Raw genomic sequence first — 15,916 nt, forward strand, 5'->3', positions numbered from 1 at the left:
GGCGCGGACCGCCGCGGTCATGGCGGGGCTGTGGCTGCTCCCCGGCCCGGGCGTGCGGCTTCCGGGGGCCCGACTGTGGCGGCTGCTGCCTCGCGGGCTCGGGGTCTGGGCCCCGGCCCACGGCAGCGCCGGCACCGACGGCGGCGTCTGGCGGAGGCAAGTCTGCGCGTGGCGGGCCTCGGAGCTCGCTGGCCGCGGCCGGGGAGGGCGGCGCGTGAGCACGGCGATGCCGCCCCCGCCGGGGTCGTCCGGCTCCGAGCCCAAGGGCCGCAGAGACCCCACGCGCCCCTCCAAGCCCGGGGTGAGTGCGGCCCTGCAGCCCTCCCTGCACCGCGGCCTGCGGCGCCGGGCCCCCCCCCCCCGCCCCGCCGCGCCCCGCCCCGCCCCCTTGCTGGCCACCTCGGAGACCGTCCGCGGCCCGGCCGGGCGGGCCCCGCGCCCTCCTGCCCCGAGCGGAGGACGTGACAGCCGACGGCTTCCCCACGCCGCTGCAGTCTCGGGCTTGGGTTGCAGCGCGCTGCGGCGCCCGCTCCGCCCCAGATGCCCCCAAGATAGGGTTCGCGTTCTCCTCGGAGGTCTCGGCCTCGCGTCGGCCGGGATTGAGGGCTCGGAGCATCTTTAGTTCTGTCGCTTGAACCCCCTTGAGAGGGTCGCCGTGTGGGTTGGAATGGAGCAAGGCGAGATGCGCGTCGTGGTTGCGTGCGGGATAGGCCGTCTTACTACACCTTTCTCAGGTTCTCGTTCCGACCGCAGGAGAACTTGACAGCTGAGAGGGGTGGGCTTTAGAAGCTGGGGCGGGGGGAGGCCGAGGAGGCGGACATCTGCCTCGGGACTGGAAAAAGAGTGCAGACAAGTAATTTGCGAGGAGCTCCGTTTCTGCTTTGGCTCTGGTATTTCTGGAAGCCAGAGTTGGGTCAAACCGAATTTTCTTTGTTTTGTGTTCCTAGTTATCAGTCAGCACAGTCACCTAAGTAACGGGTTTTGAAATCAGCAGGTGGCAGTCGGGGTCGCACGGAGGGAACAGTTGTGAGACTTGAGCTTTGGGTCTCATTCACCTGGAATGGACTTACGGAGTTTCCCTTTGGAAATGAATGCCTCCGTGATTGTGATCACCGCGGTGTAAAGTGCCTCCAGACTCTGGGTACTTCCTCCCCCCAGAGGAACAGGAGGCCTTCTGTATATTTAACAGGATCGGGACTTGTATTCATGTCTATGAAAGACCACCGGAGTGAATTCAGTGTGGTTGAATGTTTGCATCTTACTAATATATATCTGAAATCTCTGCCCCAGTAGCCTGTTTCCTGGAAGTCTTTGGCATTCACGTTTGCAATTGGTGGAGCTTTACTGGCTGGAATGAAGTACTTCAAGAAAGAAAAGACACGGAGTAAGTAGACATTCTCTGGTTAGCTCTGAATAAAATTCTTCTTCTCTAGCATCTTTTATTTTGTTTTTAGACTTCTTATCTTTAGATAATTTCATAGGAGCAGAATAGTTCTAAAGGTGGTCTACAGAGTTCCTGTGTATCTTTCGCCTAGCTTCCCGGTTAACAAATTATATAACCATGCATGGCTCATTTGTCTAAAGTAAGAAATTTTAATAGGTGCAATACTATTCACTTGATTTCGAAGTCATCTTTTTTTTTTTTTTTTCATTTTTTCATTTTTTCATTTTTTCATTTCATTTGATCAGGTCCAGGATCTAGTCAGAATGAAAAGACTTGTGGACAGGCTTGGATGTGGGTGATTAGAAGCCCAGAGGGTACAAAGATGATTGAGGCATAGTCCAGCCATCGAGGTGCATATTACAGGGAAGCAGACACAGGAGTAAAAGATTTCACGAGGGCCAAAGAAGGGCCAACCTGCACTGCAGACCACAGAGTATCGGCAGAGGCCAGAGGCTGACCGTGGAGGATGGACAGATAGGGAGAACCTGGTCAGGGGGTGCCAGGAACTGCTCCAGATTAGCATGGGAAGTGTTTAGAAATTGTTTGCATGCACTTTATATTTTAGTGAATATTCCAGGCTTTTAAGATTTGGTTTAGAAGTTTCCAGGAAACCTTTAAAATATCACTTCAATCTGTCATGGTTCTTTAGAGTCAATTTTGATGCCATGATACAAAGGATGTTTTTAAATCCATGAAAATTTTTAAAAAAAATTTTTTAATAAATTATATACGTGAGAATTCATAGGTTTTAGAATCTTAGCATTATAAGATCCATATCAACATATGATGTTGATTTTGCGTAACAATCACTTTTATTATGCGATTTTCATATTCTAATAAGAAATTAAGATCCTACAGTTTCACAAAGAAACAAATCTGAGAAACTAGGACTGTAGTGGCAGAGACAGTTCTAGGATATGCAAGCTTTTGAGTTCAGTTTGGAATTTCGTCTGCAGTAATACTTGTTTTATTTATTTATTTATTTATTTATTTATTTATTTATTTATTTATTTATTTATTTTTAGTAATACTTGTTTTATAAAAAATTGTTGTAAGTGCACCTGGTGGGTGGCTCAGTGGTTGAGCATCTGCCTTCAGCTCAGGGCGTGATCCCGGGGTCCTGGGATCGAGTCCATCATTCCCCACAGGGAGTCTGCTTCTCCCTTTGGCTATGTCTCTGCCTCTCTCTGTGTCGCTCATGAATAAATAAAGTTTAAAAAATTATTATAAAACTACTAAAAGTATTTCTAAATCATTTTAGAGTCTTTGCTGACATGCTGTCTCATCATCTCTAAAAACTTCACTGTGTACTTTTTATGAACAAGTATGTTCGTCAACATAATCATAATGTAGCCATCAAAATCAGAAAACTAACATTGACATGTTAACTACCATTCAGTATTCAGACCTCATTCAAGTTTTGCAACTTGATGTTTTTTATCCCAGAAGGATCCAGTTCAGAAACATACCTGTACCTTCTTTTCTCTGTAGTCCCCTTCAATCTGTAGCGGTTTCTCAGTCTTCATGTGACTTTCATGACCTTGAAAACTTTGAGGATTACAGGCCAGTTATTTTGTGAAATGTCCTTTAGTTTGAGTTTGATTCCTCATAACCAAGAATGAGGATTCTTCATGATTATTAGGGAGTCAGACAAACCCACATGTGTCCTTTCAGCAGGAATCTCATAAAAGTGATGCTGTATTCTCACTGCTTCTAGTCTGGTATCATGTGATCTCATTTTGTCCCATTACTGATAATGTTCAGGTTGATCATGCATCTGTCGGGCTTCTCTATGGAAAACATGGTTAATTTGTATTTTATGGTGTGTATTTTCATACATAATATATTCAGTCCCCCACAAGACTCCCCATTTATGTATGTCCTTATGGACTCGTGCTTTCCTATGCCTTCATAATCTCTTTATTTTGATGCTCAAATTGTTCCGCATTGGTCCCTGGGATCCGAGCAAGCTCCTGTTCTTTTTGACGTGTCTTCAAAGTTCTTAGTTCTTCCTTAAATCTGGCTCGTCTTGGACCTCTCTACCATAGTTCCAATACCAGCCATTTCTCCAAAAAGCCCTGTTTCCTTTTAGTGGAGGATGATCTTTAGAAATCAGAACATGGGCTCATCACTGCTGGGTTGTGTCTGCTCCAGGGTCCTCTCCTCTCTGGGGACCCAGCTAGAAGATAAACGTATGTACTTATAGATGCATTTACTTCTATATCTGTATATATTGCAGCCACAAGTTCTTATTGGCACCTTCAGTTGCTGCACAGTACTACAGCATGCATCCTGTCCATCTGTCCACCCTTCTACCTCTCTTGCCATGTGTGATTCTTATCTTTAACATGCTTATTTACTATTGATCCCTTGTGTGAGGTCCCATGGCCACTGTCCCCACCCCGGTCAGGTGCCCTCCTTGGGACCCTCGGGCTAAGACTCCTGACACTGGGTACACACCTTGGGCCCAGACAGTCTGGTCTGGGCTGCTGCAGCCTATCCCCCAGCCTATCATGGCCACGTCTGACGGCAGGACTACGTCATTCCAGAAGAGGAAGAAATCTCTTCACCGCTTTGTTTTCTTAGTGTCCTTGCTATGTATCATAGCAAAATCAAATTCATTTGATTTTGTTCATTGTTGTATACTTGTTTTCCTTGAGAGATTTTTTTTTTTTTTTTTTTTTTTTTTTTCCTTGAGAGATTTTTTAAGCTTCTTGAAAACAGACTGTTTTCCACATTCCAGACTCATTTCCACCATTTGCCGCAACAGGCATGACTGTAGAACTGACTGTACATCAGGCAGTTCGGTGCCTGTGGTTACACTGACTTTTGACCGTGCGTGTTTGTATCTCTTCAAGAGCTGGAGAAGGAGCGGCAGCGAAGCCTGGGAAAGCCTTTGCTCGGGGGCCCATTTTCCCTCACCACGCACACTGGAGAGCCCAAAACGGACAGAGACTATGTGGGTCAGTGGGTGTTGATTTATTTCGGTTTCACTCATTGTCCTGATGTCTGTCCAGAAGAACTAGAAAAAATGATTCAAGTCGTGGATGAAATAGGTAAGCCATCACCAACTGTAAAAAGTACATTTACTTAATGTCACCATGCTTCTCACATTCTTGAATTACTGTCATGTCGGGTGTTGGAATCACTTGGGCTCATTGTGAGAACAAAATCTAAGCATTGCACTTGTTTGCTGCTTTGATTCCTGTGACCTTATTCTCTAGCAGAGGGAGTTGTTCTGATGCTAAATGTTAAGTTGCTTAAACATGTCGGGGAGGTTGGGTTTCCCATAGCTCTGCATTGTGTCCCTTCCTTGGTTGTACATGCCCATCCCTGACACTGCCTTCATCCCCGTGACAGACAGACTGGAAAATTGGGCGTGCAGTCTGTGATATGCACTCAGTGGCATTTATTAGCACCAATGAGAAGGCAGGGTACGTCCTTTTTAAAATAGACTGTTTCAGGGGGTTCAGCCCTTATTGATAGTCTCTCTTGTCCTTGAGATACGGTGTGGGGGGCAAACTACAAACATCAGATTGGATCAGGACACAAGATAGTCACATGTCGTGATCCAGGTAAAAGGCACACACTGGTGCAGGTGTTTGGTAAGATAATTACCTGGTTCCACCACAGACACCGTGTACATCTGCTCCTCCTGCAGGCCATCCGATCCCCTGCCCCATCCTCTCCACTAGAATGTTAGGTGCTCCCCTGTTTCCTCAACTCCTCGCTGTATAACATTAACTACTCTCCTCTGTAATTGTTGATGTTCCTCTTTTCCCTTAGAGTGTGAATACTGACCAATGAGAACTTTCTTTCAGATAGTATTCCAACTCTGCCAAATTTAACTCCGCTTTTCATCACTATTGACCCAGAAAGGGACACAAAGGAAGCCATCGCAAATTATGTGAAAGGTATGTCGTATTAACAATACATCTTGGGGCTCCTGGGTGGCTCGGTTGCTAATTAAGCATCTGACTCTTGATTTTGCCTCAGGTCATGATCTCAGGGTTATGAGATCGAGCCCCATGTTGGGCTTCATGCTCAGCAGAGTCTGCTTGAAGATTCCATCTCCTTCCCTCTCCCCCCCACTCCCACTCACATGCATGTGTGCGCATGCTCTCTCTTAACAAATAAAAATCTTAATAATAATAATACTTTACATCTCTTTAAGCTCCTAGAGTTTTTGAAAGATCAACTCATTTGACCTCCATGCCTCATGAAATAGGGAGAACAAATATTATCATCAGGTTTACAGGCGAATAAAAAGGTGAGGCTGAGTTGTGACTGTGGCTGATAAGCAAATAAATAAACAAGTTTCTCAATTCCTAGCGCACAGCTCTGTTTCTTTTGTCACAGGAAGGACTAGACTTGGCCTTCATATATCCACAAAGCTGACAGAACCTTGAGTACAGAGTGAGGACACATTGCTTCTAATTCCAGGTCTACCCCATTCTGTAAAATTAGGACAAACGTACATCCTGGGAGTATGTAGATTGGGAGATTAGAGACTTTATATACAGATTGAGGTCCCAATACATATTTTATAAATCCAGAACACTTACTATGACAGACACATGTATAACTTTTCATGGAAGAATTTCTTCACCTGCAGGTTAAAACCTATGAGAAGGCACTTTAAAAAAAAAGATTAAGTTATGGTAGAATTAAGGATGAATGTTCGGGTTCTCATGAACTTGGCTAAATTGTGTAATTTCTCAGGATTCAAGTTTTTTCAGCTGAAAAATGATGAGCACAAAAATCTGTTTTGTTATAGGAGTGACAGGAACGTGGGTGCTGAAAAATCAGGAATTGGAATTCTAAATTTTAATTATGGTGAAATTGATTTAGGCTATGGTCAAAAGGGTAATGAATAGTTTTATGTTTAATTTTATCATATGACACATTGTAACACGTATCTAAAGCTTTGAGGTTATTTCAGAGTATGTTTGGAGAAGGAGCTGCTGTCTCTTGTTATTTAACATATTTATTGAGCTGTAATTGATGTACAGCAGCACATATTTAAAGTGTACAGTTTATTACCTTTTGTCATATGTCTCCACTTGTGAAACCATCACCACAGCCAAAAAAAATGGATGTACCTGTCACCCCCAAGAGTTTCCCTTGCACCCCTCCTGTCCCTGGGCAACCACTGATCTGCTTTCTGTCAACATGGAATAGTTTGCATTTTCTAGTAGTTTATGCAAACAGTTATACACTGTATACTCTTTTTAATGGCTTCTTGCAGCAGAATTCTTTTGAGACTCATGCATTCTTTAGCCTGATCAGAAGCTCGCTTTCTTATTGCTGAGCAGTATTCTGTTGATGGACATTGGAGTTACTTCCAGTTTGAGGCTGCTATAAGTAGAGCTGCTGAGAGCATTCATGTACAAGTCTTTATACGGACACATACTTTTCATTTCTCTTGAGTAAATTCATACGAGTGGATTGTTGGATCATGTAGTAGGTGCACCTTCCTGCTTTTTAAGAAAACTGACAGTTTTCCAAAGTGGTTGCACACTTTTACATTCCTGCCAGCCACGTGTGAGAGCTCCAGCTCCTGCCCATCCTCACCACACTTGATGTGGTCGGCCTTTAATTTTAGCCACTTCAGTAGGTGTTCGATGGTAGATCATCGTGGATTTGATATGCTTTGTTCTAACGACCATTGGTAGTACACATCCGGGGCTCCTGGGTGGCACAGTTGGTTAAATTATCCGACCCTTGGTTTCAGCTCAGGCCTGATCTTGGGGTCATGAGATCGAGCCCCATGTTGGGCTCCATGCTCAGGGAGGAGTCTGCTTGGGTTTCTCATTCTGTCATCTGTCCCTCCCCCACTTGCTCATTTTCTCAATAAATCTTCAGGAAAAAAATATGAAGCATCTTTCCATGTACTTACTTACCATCTGTATGTCTTTGATGAGTGTCTTTTCACAACTTTTGCTCATTTCTGGGGCTATTCGTTTTACTTGTATTCCTTTATCATGCATATTCCCAATTTGAGTCTTACAGGTGTATGATTAGCAGATATTTTCTCACAGTCTGTGGCTTGTCATCTCAGTCTCTTAATGTGGTTTGAAGAGCAGCTTTCAATTTGATGAAATCCAGTTTATTAGTGTGTTCTTTTATAGATAATTCTTTTGGTTTCATTTGGAAGAAATCTTTCCCCAACTGAAGGTTACAGAAGTTTATGTTTTCTTGAAGTTGTACAGTTTTTATTAGATATTTAAGGTGAATTTATGCTCATGGCATACAAGTTTAGCTAGAATTTGAACAATATCATGTTTATTTTCTAAAGCAGTAAGCAGCAGGTGTAATTCATTGGGTGACAGATGATCTCCAATGTAAGTGTGTGATGTTGGCACTTGTTTGTTACCACATGTTAACCAAGTCCTAAATGTCCCCAGAGGAGGAGAGAGCTAAGTTCTCATAATTCAAATGCAAAAACCCTACACTAATATTCTTCACCAGGACATACATACAGTAAATGATGATATAATCTTTACTAATTGCATTGGAATAGGGGGCGGCATTAAAAATAATTCAAGTTCATATGTAGAAAATTATTACAGTTTCAACAATATTTTTAAAAAGGTGTTGATATGCAGTGAATTTAGACTTCGTTTACTTTTCTCTCAGAGCAGAAAAGAAAAGCCATCCTACTTTTTCAGTATGTGAACAGTTTATCAATTTAGGATGAATTAGAAATGACAGTAGGCTTTTTTTCTCTACCTTTGGGAGAAGGTAATGCAATTAATAAGTGTTGGACTGTCATCTCTCCAGTCTGATGCATCCAGGTGTTTTAAATGACTTTAGCTCACTTACACGAATCCCAAAAACCATACAGCCATACATCAGGTGCATGCTGTGAGATTACTTGCTAGAAAATGAGAACTATCGTGAAGCAAACATTTTTCTCAGGATACAGTGAAAAACTGCTTAATTCATGACAATATCTGTAAACTTCAGCATATGTCAGAAGTATGTCTAAGTATTTAAAAACAACTAAATTTTTTTAAATGTGGTTTAAATAACATAGAATATGTTTCCTCCAGATCTTTACAAGATCATTTTGAAAGGATCTGACTTACAAAGAACCAGCTTTGGGTTTCATTGCTTTTTCTTTACTGATTCCCTGTTCTCAGTTTCATTGATTTCTGTTCTAATTCTTTTCTGTTCACTTTGGATTTAATTTGCTTTTCTTTCTCTAGCTTCCTAAGGAGGATAATTAGATTCCTGATTTTAGGTCTGTCTTCTCCAATATACAAATTTCAGTGCCACATGACCCCAGAAGCACTGCTTGGGCTGCGTCCCACAAAGTTCGATAAGTTTTCATTGTCACTTAGTTCAAAATACTTGTAAATTTCTCTTGATATTTCTTATTTGACCCACATATTGTTCAGAAGTTTGTTTCATCTCCATGTGTTTTGGGATTTTCCACTTACCTTTCTGTTACTTCTATTTTAACTCTGCTATGATCTGAAAGTGCACATCATATGGTTTCTGTCCTTTTAAATCTGTTAGGGTCCATTTAATGGCCCAGAATGTGGCCTGTCTTGGTGACTGTGACTTCTTTATTACAAAGGAGTATTTGCATTTGTTCTGTGTACATTTCTTTTTCCTGTGAATCACGAGGGAGTGTTCAGATACCCATTGGAAGAAAGTGGCAGCAGGAGCTGCTTTATAACAGGTTTTTTAAATGGGGGGTGGGGTAGTTTTGCTTGCTTCTCATTTTTCACTGTGTTTCTGATTTTTTATTTAGAATTTTCTCCTAAACTGATTGGGCTGACAGGCACCAAAGAGGAGATTGATCAAGTGGCCCGAGCATACAGGGTATACTACAGCCCTGGCCCCAAGGACGAGGATGAGGACTACATAGTAAGTAAATGTTCAGGCATCTCCCACGGGCCAGCTCTCAGGCCCCACACAGTCGTACAGCTCAAACGACTGGCTTTTCAGAAATGAAAGAAAAGCTGAGATCACAGATTCCTCAGGAATTTGGGATATTTGAAAGGGCAACAAAAGTATAGTTTTTTTAAGGATGCTGGTTTAATGTATATTCACTATTCTCATAACCTCATTGCCTGTTTTTGTTTTTAGGTGGCCCATAAAATTATGGGAAAATACATGGCAAATGGTATTTTAGATTTAATAGAAATGATGCTTAGATACCATGTTGGAAATAAAGAGAAGCCATTGTTTGGGGACAAAGCTTATTTGGGTTCAAAACATCGTGTAGGTTCTCCACATGTCCCAGGGAGGAGGCAGAAGAAGCAGTGTGAGGCCATGGGGAATGTGGGGAACTGCATTTTTGGAATGGATAAGAATTCTGAAAAGCAAGAGAAAAGATTGAAAGCTATTAGAAGGTAGACTTTCCATAAGGTTTATTTTTCTAGAAACTCGATGCTTTGCACAATTCTGTGTTTATGTTTGCTTTCGGATGATGAAGGACAGCGAGGAGGTTGTGTTTACATGGAAGAGTTGCTGTGGCATTCACCAGCACTCCCCCTCCAGCCTCTCCCCTGGGAGGATGTCCCCATTGCCTTGTTCCTTCTCTTACCTGTGCTGTCACTGTGAAACACCAGCAGAGGGCATCAGGACCACCCCGCCCACCCAGTTTTCTTCTCAATCTGGACATTTCTTCCTGTCCATTAATAGTTGGCCTTGCAGTAGTACTTTCATATCTTCCCTGTCAGGCTCTGGTTTCTCTGTAACATTGGTTGGGCAAAGCGATTAATCATAAGAGTCTATCAGATGCTCAACGATACTGTCAGCTGGCCTTCATGTGCTGGTAAAATACTTGGAAACACTGGGTTGTGTGGTCTACCTTGACTGGTTGGTCTTGACTCAGCCAGAGCACATCATTTTCATGGTTTCTGCCTGTAACCAACAGTGACAGCTAGGTGCCCTGAGATCATAACCATGAACATGCATTTGGGTGCTGAGATTTGTATTCAGTCATAAGATAGTCCTGCACAGAATCCAGAATACAAAGATTAACTTTTTCATTTTAAAAATTAGAATGCAGATATTTAAGACTTCTTGTACCCTCTAGAATGCATCCTGGACCCCACTTTGAGGCCTACTGGTCTACTGCCCTAAGAATTTGACCTTTGATAAGAACCAGTGAATCGTACACCTGAAGCTAATATAACACTGTATGTTATTAACTGCACTGGAATTAAAATAACAAGGAAGAACCCGTGAGATCGTTGCTATACGTTTGCTAAATCAACCAGTAGGGGGAGGTGCTCTCCAGCTTAGGTTTCTCATTGGTACTGGTGCCTTCTGTGCCCTGAGGCCACAGATCTTCTTCCACAAATGGTATGAGAAGCTTCTGTCAAGATCTAAGGGCCTATAGGGAGTGAGGGAGTACCATAGGGTTGAGATCTCCATAACAGCAGAAGGGAGGCTTCTGGCTTTCGAGTGCCCGTGGAGTCTTCAGACTGATAGTACGTGCAAAGGGGGCGTGCCGGACACTTAGGATTCCGTTGGAAGCTGAGCATGCATGTCACTGCCATATTTATATATATATATGGCATATATATGTGTGTGTATATATACATGTATGTATTATATATATACTGTATACACGCACACACTATTACTTTAGTCTGTGTTATACACAATTTGGGACGCTTGGGTGGCTCAGTCAGTTAAATGTCCAAATGTCTTGATTGCAGCTCAGATCATGATCTCAGGATCCACTGAGTGTGGAGCTGCTTAAGATTCTTTCCCTCTGTGTCCCCCATGCTCTCTCATGAAAGAAAAAGAAAAGCACTACAACTGGCTTTCAAACCCAAGAAAAGATGTTCAGTTCCACTCAAAATGAAAGAATGGAAATTATACAATGTGATGCCACTTTCAGAAATCTGTTCTGACCAGCAGAGGTCAGAAGTTTGAAATACACTGTCAAAATCAAATTTGGGAAAAGAGGGAATCCACTGTTGGAGTGAATTTGGAACAGGAGGCATTCCTGTGCATATGGATATTAGGAATTAACTGATCCACACTCTTCGGGGAGTGGTTTGTCACATTTCAAGTGCAATACCTTTTACATTAGAGATTCTGCTTTGGGGAATTTTTTTCTACACCCATGTCCTGCAGCATCATTCTTAGAGAAGACTGAACACCAGGCAACCGTTTTTTTTAAAGCTGCTGTGTACATACTGCTGAGGAATGGAGTCCAGTATCCTGTAAAACTAGAAAGCAGCTACAGTATATCATTACTTCCATGCTTGCAGTGAGAGAAGCAGGCGGCGCGCGCACACACACACACACACACACACTAATAAATGCAGGCGGTTACTCTGGAAGAATCCAGAAGGAGCTGGTGACAGTGGCCTTCTCCAAGGAGAGCAGGGGGACTCTGGGTTTCTAGAAGGAGTGCCAGATTTCCACTGCATAAGTTTACTGTATATTCTTGTGCTCACTTTTATGTATACATGTTACCTTTTCAAAAACATAAGAAGCATGTACATGTGTCTAGAAAACTCACACATTAGAAGAGCCACACTGCTGGTCCACAGTAGAAGCAGCGGATTGTGACAGACCCAGGTTCTAGGCTGAGGTCCGGCACTTACTAATGATAAACTCACTCTCAAGCCCTTTTGATTGTTTGCATAGGACTAGGATACCTGGCTCCAGGACTAAGGTGGTGTGTGAAAGAGCTTGTGCGTCATGCTAGCTTCCTTTTTCCATCCGAGAGACACTAGAGCTTCAAAGCACACTGTGTTAGAAATACACAATCGTTCGCTCTGCCCACAAGCCAGCCAAACGTCGAGATGTGACCACTGACCAGTTTGGCAGATATGGATAGAACAATATTTTGATTATGTTTAGAACGTAATTTATATTAAAAACACTCGTAAAAAAAAAAAATCCACTGGAATTCTAGTCTTTCAAGGGAGAGAGAGAGAATAGAGTAGGAAAAAGGAAAAAGTAGTGAGAGAGGTGCCAGCTACAGAGTAAGGCTTGAAGAGCAAGCCGGAGACTCCGCTGAGACTCCATCAGATGTGTGGAGAATCGTGGGTCCCCTGTCCCGCTCCTGCTGTACGTTATTCTAAGACACATGAAATCACCAGCTGTTTGAGCTCTTGGCCTACATTCCTTCCCTATGTGCGCAGGCAAGTGGTTCTTTCCATTTGCTACCTCTTTATGAATGTGTGTATATAAAGAAGTAATAACCTCACAGACCTATAATGTGTGGCGGGCATCTTTGGGGGGTGTCGCCAGCTTGGTATGTGTGATCACATTTCTGTCTTCCTTTTTGTCTTGCCAAATAGCAATCAAGCCCGAAATAAATTCCAAGGACTCTAGGCGCCAAGTCTTCTCATTTAAAATTGGATTTGGTAGAAGCACATAAATTAAAAAATTGATGACTAATCTAAGCCTCAGAGTTAGGAATGTTTTCAGAACTCTGCCTGGAAAATAGATAATAAATTGAAGATGACTCCTCGGAGGGGTAGCATTTACAGCCTGAGGAGTTAGTTTCCAGATGATCTGCTTCTGATAGGATCATTCAGCATAGTGTATACGAATTTCTTAGGGGAGAAAAACCCTTGTTTCCACATTTCCCTTTGAATCACTGATATCAAGACTAAACACTGTGCTAGAATTTATATTATATACTTAACAGCAGTAGTTAGTTTTCTGTATTCTTCTCAATAAAAAGTGGTCAGCAGCATTTAGGAGTAAGGAGCTGCAGGTTCTTCCTAAAGTAGCAGCCATGTCTTAGGAGCAGACTCAGAGATTGTGTGGATGCGCATGTTACAGGTGGAACCAAGAGAATTCCAGACTCTTCCTTGTGTTTAGAGCAGTAGTCATTGCGGAGTTCTGGAACACAGAAGACTTTGGATAGTTGTCACCATGAATTTATTATAACAGGCTTAGACCCATTCTGTAAACGACAGGTGTAACAAAGGTTGTTGAAGCATTCATGTGAAATTCTCTTCTCCTGTAGCGTTTACTCAGTCACATAAGCAGCATGTTTGGTAATCTTTTTGTCCTTTCTCTCCCTCCCCCCACCTCTTACTCTGCAGGTGGATCACACAATAATAATGTACTTGATTGGACCAGATGGCCAGTTCCTAGATTATTTTGGCCAGAACAAGAAGAATGCCGAAATCGCTGGTTGCATTGCCGCGCACATGAGAGAGCACAGAAGGAAGAGCTAGCCAGCGTGGAGGCGGCAGCGGCAGGATTCTCTTGCGGAAGAGGAAAAAGGCTTTACCTCTCATAGGAGCCAAAATATATAGAGACACACACATGTATATGCAACCTACAGAATGGCCTTCATACCACAAGAGCATCTTTATTTTGGGCAGGGCAGGTTACCCTTGGGTTCAGCCAAGAGAGTTCTTGGAACTGTAAAGATTCCAATGACATAGTCACCTGGGACCAGAGGACCAAGTTAACGTGAAGCCAGCAGAATGGACCTCAGGAAAGCAGGGGGCCGGCAGGTGCGTTTCCCCACGTCAGCAGGGCCCTCGGGTCAGCGTTGCTGGTGTCCTGGACCCTCGTTGTCCAGCTTGTGGGGCTGATTTTCCAGGAAGAGTGTAATTTCCATAGTGCCTTTGCTTCCCTGCTTCGAGTTCTTGGGGGCTGCTAACAGTCAAATCAGGCTCTTGGACATTCAGTTAATCTTTAGACTTGAAAACGCATGTGTATAAGGTCTTCAGTGTTTACAGATGTCACGGTCAGGTTTTCATTGTGTTCATCAGCACCTGCTGAGTTTACTAATGAAGAGGAAATTTGGGGAAAAACCAATAGATCAGCTTCTGTAGGGATCTTTTATATGATTTTTCTTTAAATGTGCCGGGTTTTCAGTGACCTACCAAATGGATGGAAGGGAATGTGGATCATGACTGTGACACAGGGCACTTCTCTGCCTAAACCGGGTGGCAGTGGGTGTGAAATAAAGGCGTGTTCAGTTTTGCAAGCATGACCTTTACCGTAGCTGAATCGTGGGTGCACATGGCAGCACACAGCCCTCGAAGAGAGCCCCACGGCCTCAGGGGGCCCCTTGGGTGCTTATGAAAGCCCACGTTCCGGGCCAGAGCCAGATTCGTGGAGTCCGGGGTGGGATGCAGGCCCCTGCACTCGTAAGCAACCTGTAGGTGCCTCAGAGCAGGCCTAGGAAGCTTTGTGGGGAAGCAAGTTCTCGATCTGGGCAAGAGAAACCGTGGCCCACCTTGTGGTGTGACCTTCACAGTGCTGTGCACACAGCCTTTCAGGAAAGTGACTGTCGAGTGTTGGGATGAATCCTTTGTGAGTAACCTTCCCTGGGTGTCTGTGTTTGACGGTCACCTTTTTCCACCCAAAGCTGCCACCCAGGGCGAAGTTCTTTGGAAGTTTTCAGTAAATCCTAATGCAACAGGTCTCATCTCTAGTCAGACAACAGGCTCTTGCCAACACTTGGGTTTGACAGGCACAGGATACAGGCTTATCTTGGCTTTTAAACTCTCAGTACTCCCAGTAAACCTACCAAAAATACATCAGTGTATGTGAAAAGAAAAACCATCAATTCTGCAGTGGCCATGGGCTGGTCTGTGTCCCCCCAGGAGTTGTACAGTGAAATGCTGAGCCCCAGTGCCTCAGAGTGTGAACTATATTGGGGGAGAGAGTGTTTTCAGAGGTAAGGGAGTTAAAATGAGGCCCTCGCCCAGTCTTGCTGGTGTCCCTGAGGATGAGGACACAGACCACCTCCACCAGAACCCAGCCCCACTGACACCTCGCCCTGGGACTTCAAGGCTCCAGCGCTGTAGGAGGAGGGGCATATGTTAAGCCCCCAGTGTGCGGGGTTTTGTTCCAGAACCCTGGAGAAACACCACAGTGGCTCTTCTCTCTCCTCAGGCAGGCTCCCTGAGAAACAACCACAACATCACCTTTGCTAGGGATCGTGTCAAGGCGAGGGATTCACCAAAGGACACAAAAGATACTAAGTGGAGGTGCCTGGGGGCCCTGTTGGTTGAACATCCAATCCTTGATCTCCGCTCAGGTGTCCGTCTCAGCGGTGTGAGTTCAAGCCCCGTGCTGGGCTCCATTCTGGGTATGGAGTCTACTTTAAAAAGACCAAAAAGAAAAAAGAAAAAAAAATGTCTAAAATGCCAGACATGAGAAAAGAGGGTCTGTTTTAAGCCACAGGACGTTTGTGTGGATCCCTTTGCTACAGGCTTGCTCCCAGAAAAACGCAGTCCTCATTCTCAGCTGTTCCAAGTTAGAGCTTGTGTCATGATCCAGAAAGGGAACAGCAGCTTTTGAAGAAATGTACTTGCTCCTCATTCCAGTGTCAAGTTGAAAGGCTTGGATTAGCAGCAGGGAAAGGGGCCTCAGCGATGACGTCCTGGTCTCTTTATTCATGAGGGGACAGTCCCAGCCTTTCTGAACCTAGTTGAGAACTTGGGTCCCCGTGTCCAGTCACGCTCCTGCTTGTGCCCCTGCCCTGGGGGGCTCACAGTGACCATGGGGATC

The 15,916-nt window shown here is 44.0% G+C and overlaps 1 protein-coding gene across 1 annotated transcript; it reads left to right on the top strand.

Annotated features, from left to right (window-relative positions):
* Positions 1-4: 4 nt before the first annotated feature.
* Positions 5-14,384, top strand: SCO1 (synthesis of cytochrome C oxidase 1). Its single transcript, XM_072821116.1, has 6 exons — positions 5-301; positions 1,294-1,384; positions 4,303-4,500; positions 5,266-5,358; positions 9,207-9,322; positions 13,486-14,384. The coding sequence occupies exons 1-6, from the start codon at positions 20-22 to the stop codon at positions 13,618-13,620; spliced, it is 915 nt and encodes a 304-aa protein (XP_072677217.1). The 5' UTR covers positions 5-19; the 3' UTR covers positions 13,621-14,384.
* The last annotated feature ends 1,532 nt before the right edge of the window (positions 14,385-15,916 follow it).

This window comes from Canis lupus, chromosome 3, assembly GCF_048164855.1.
Source record: "Canis lupus baileyi chromosome 3, mCanLup2.hap1, whole genome shotgun sequence".
NCBI classification, from domain to species: Eukaryota; Metazoa; Chordata; class Mammalia; order Carnivora; family Canidae; genus Canis; species Canis lupus.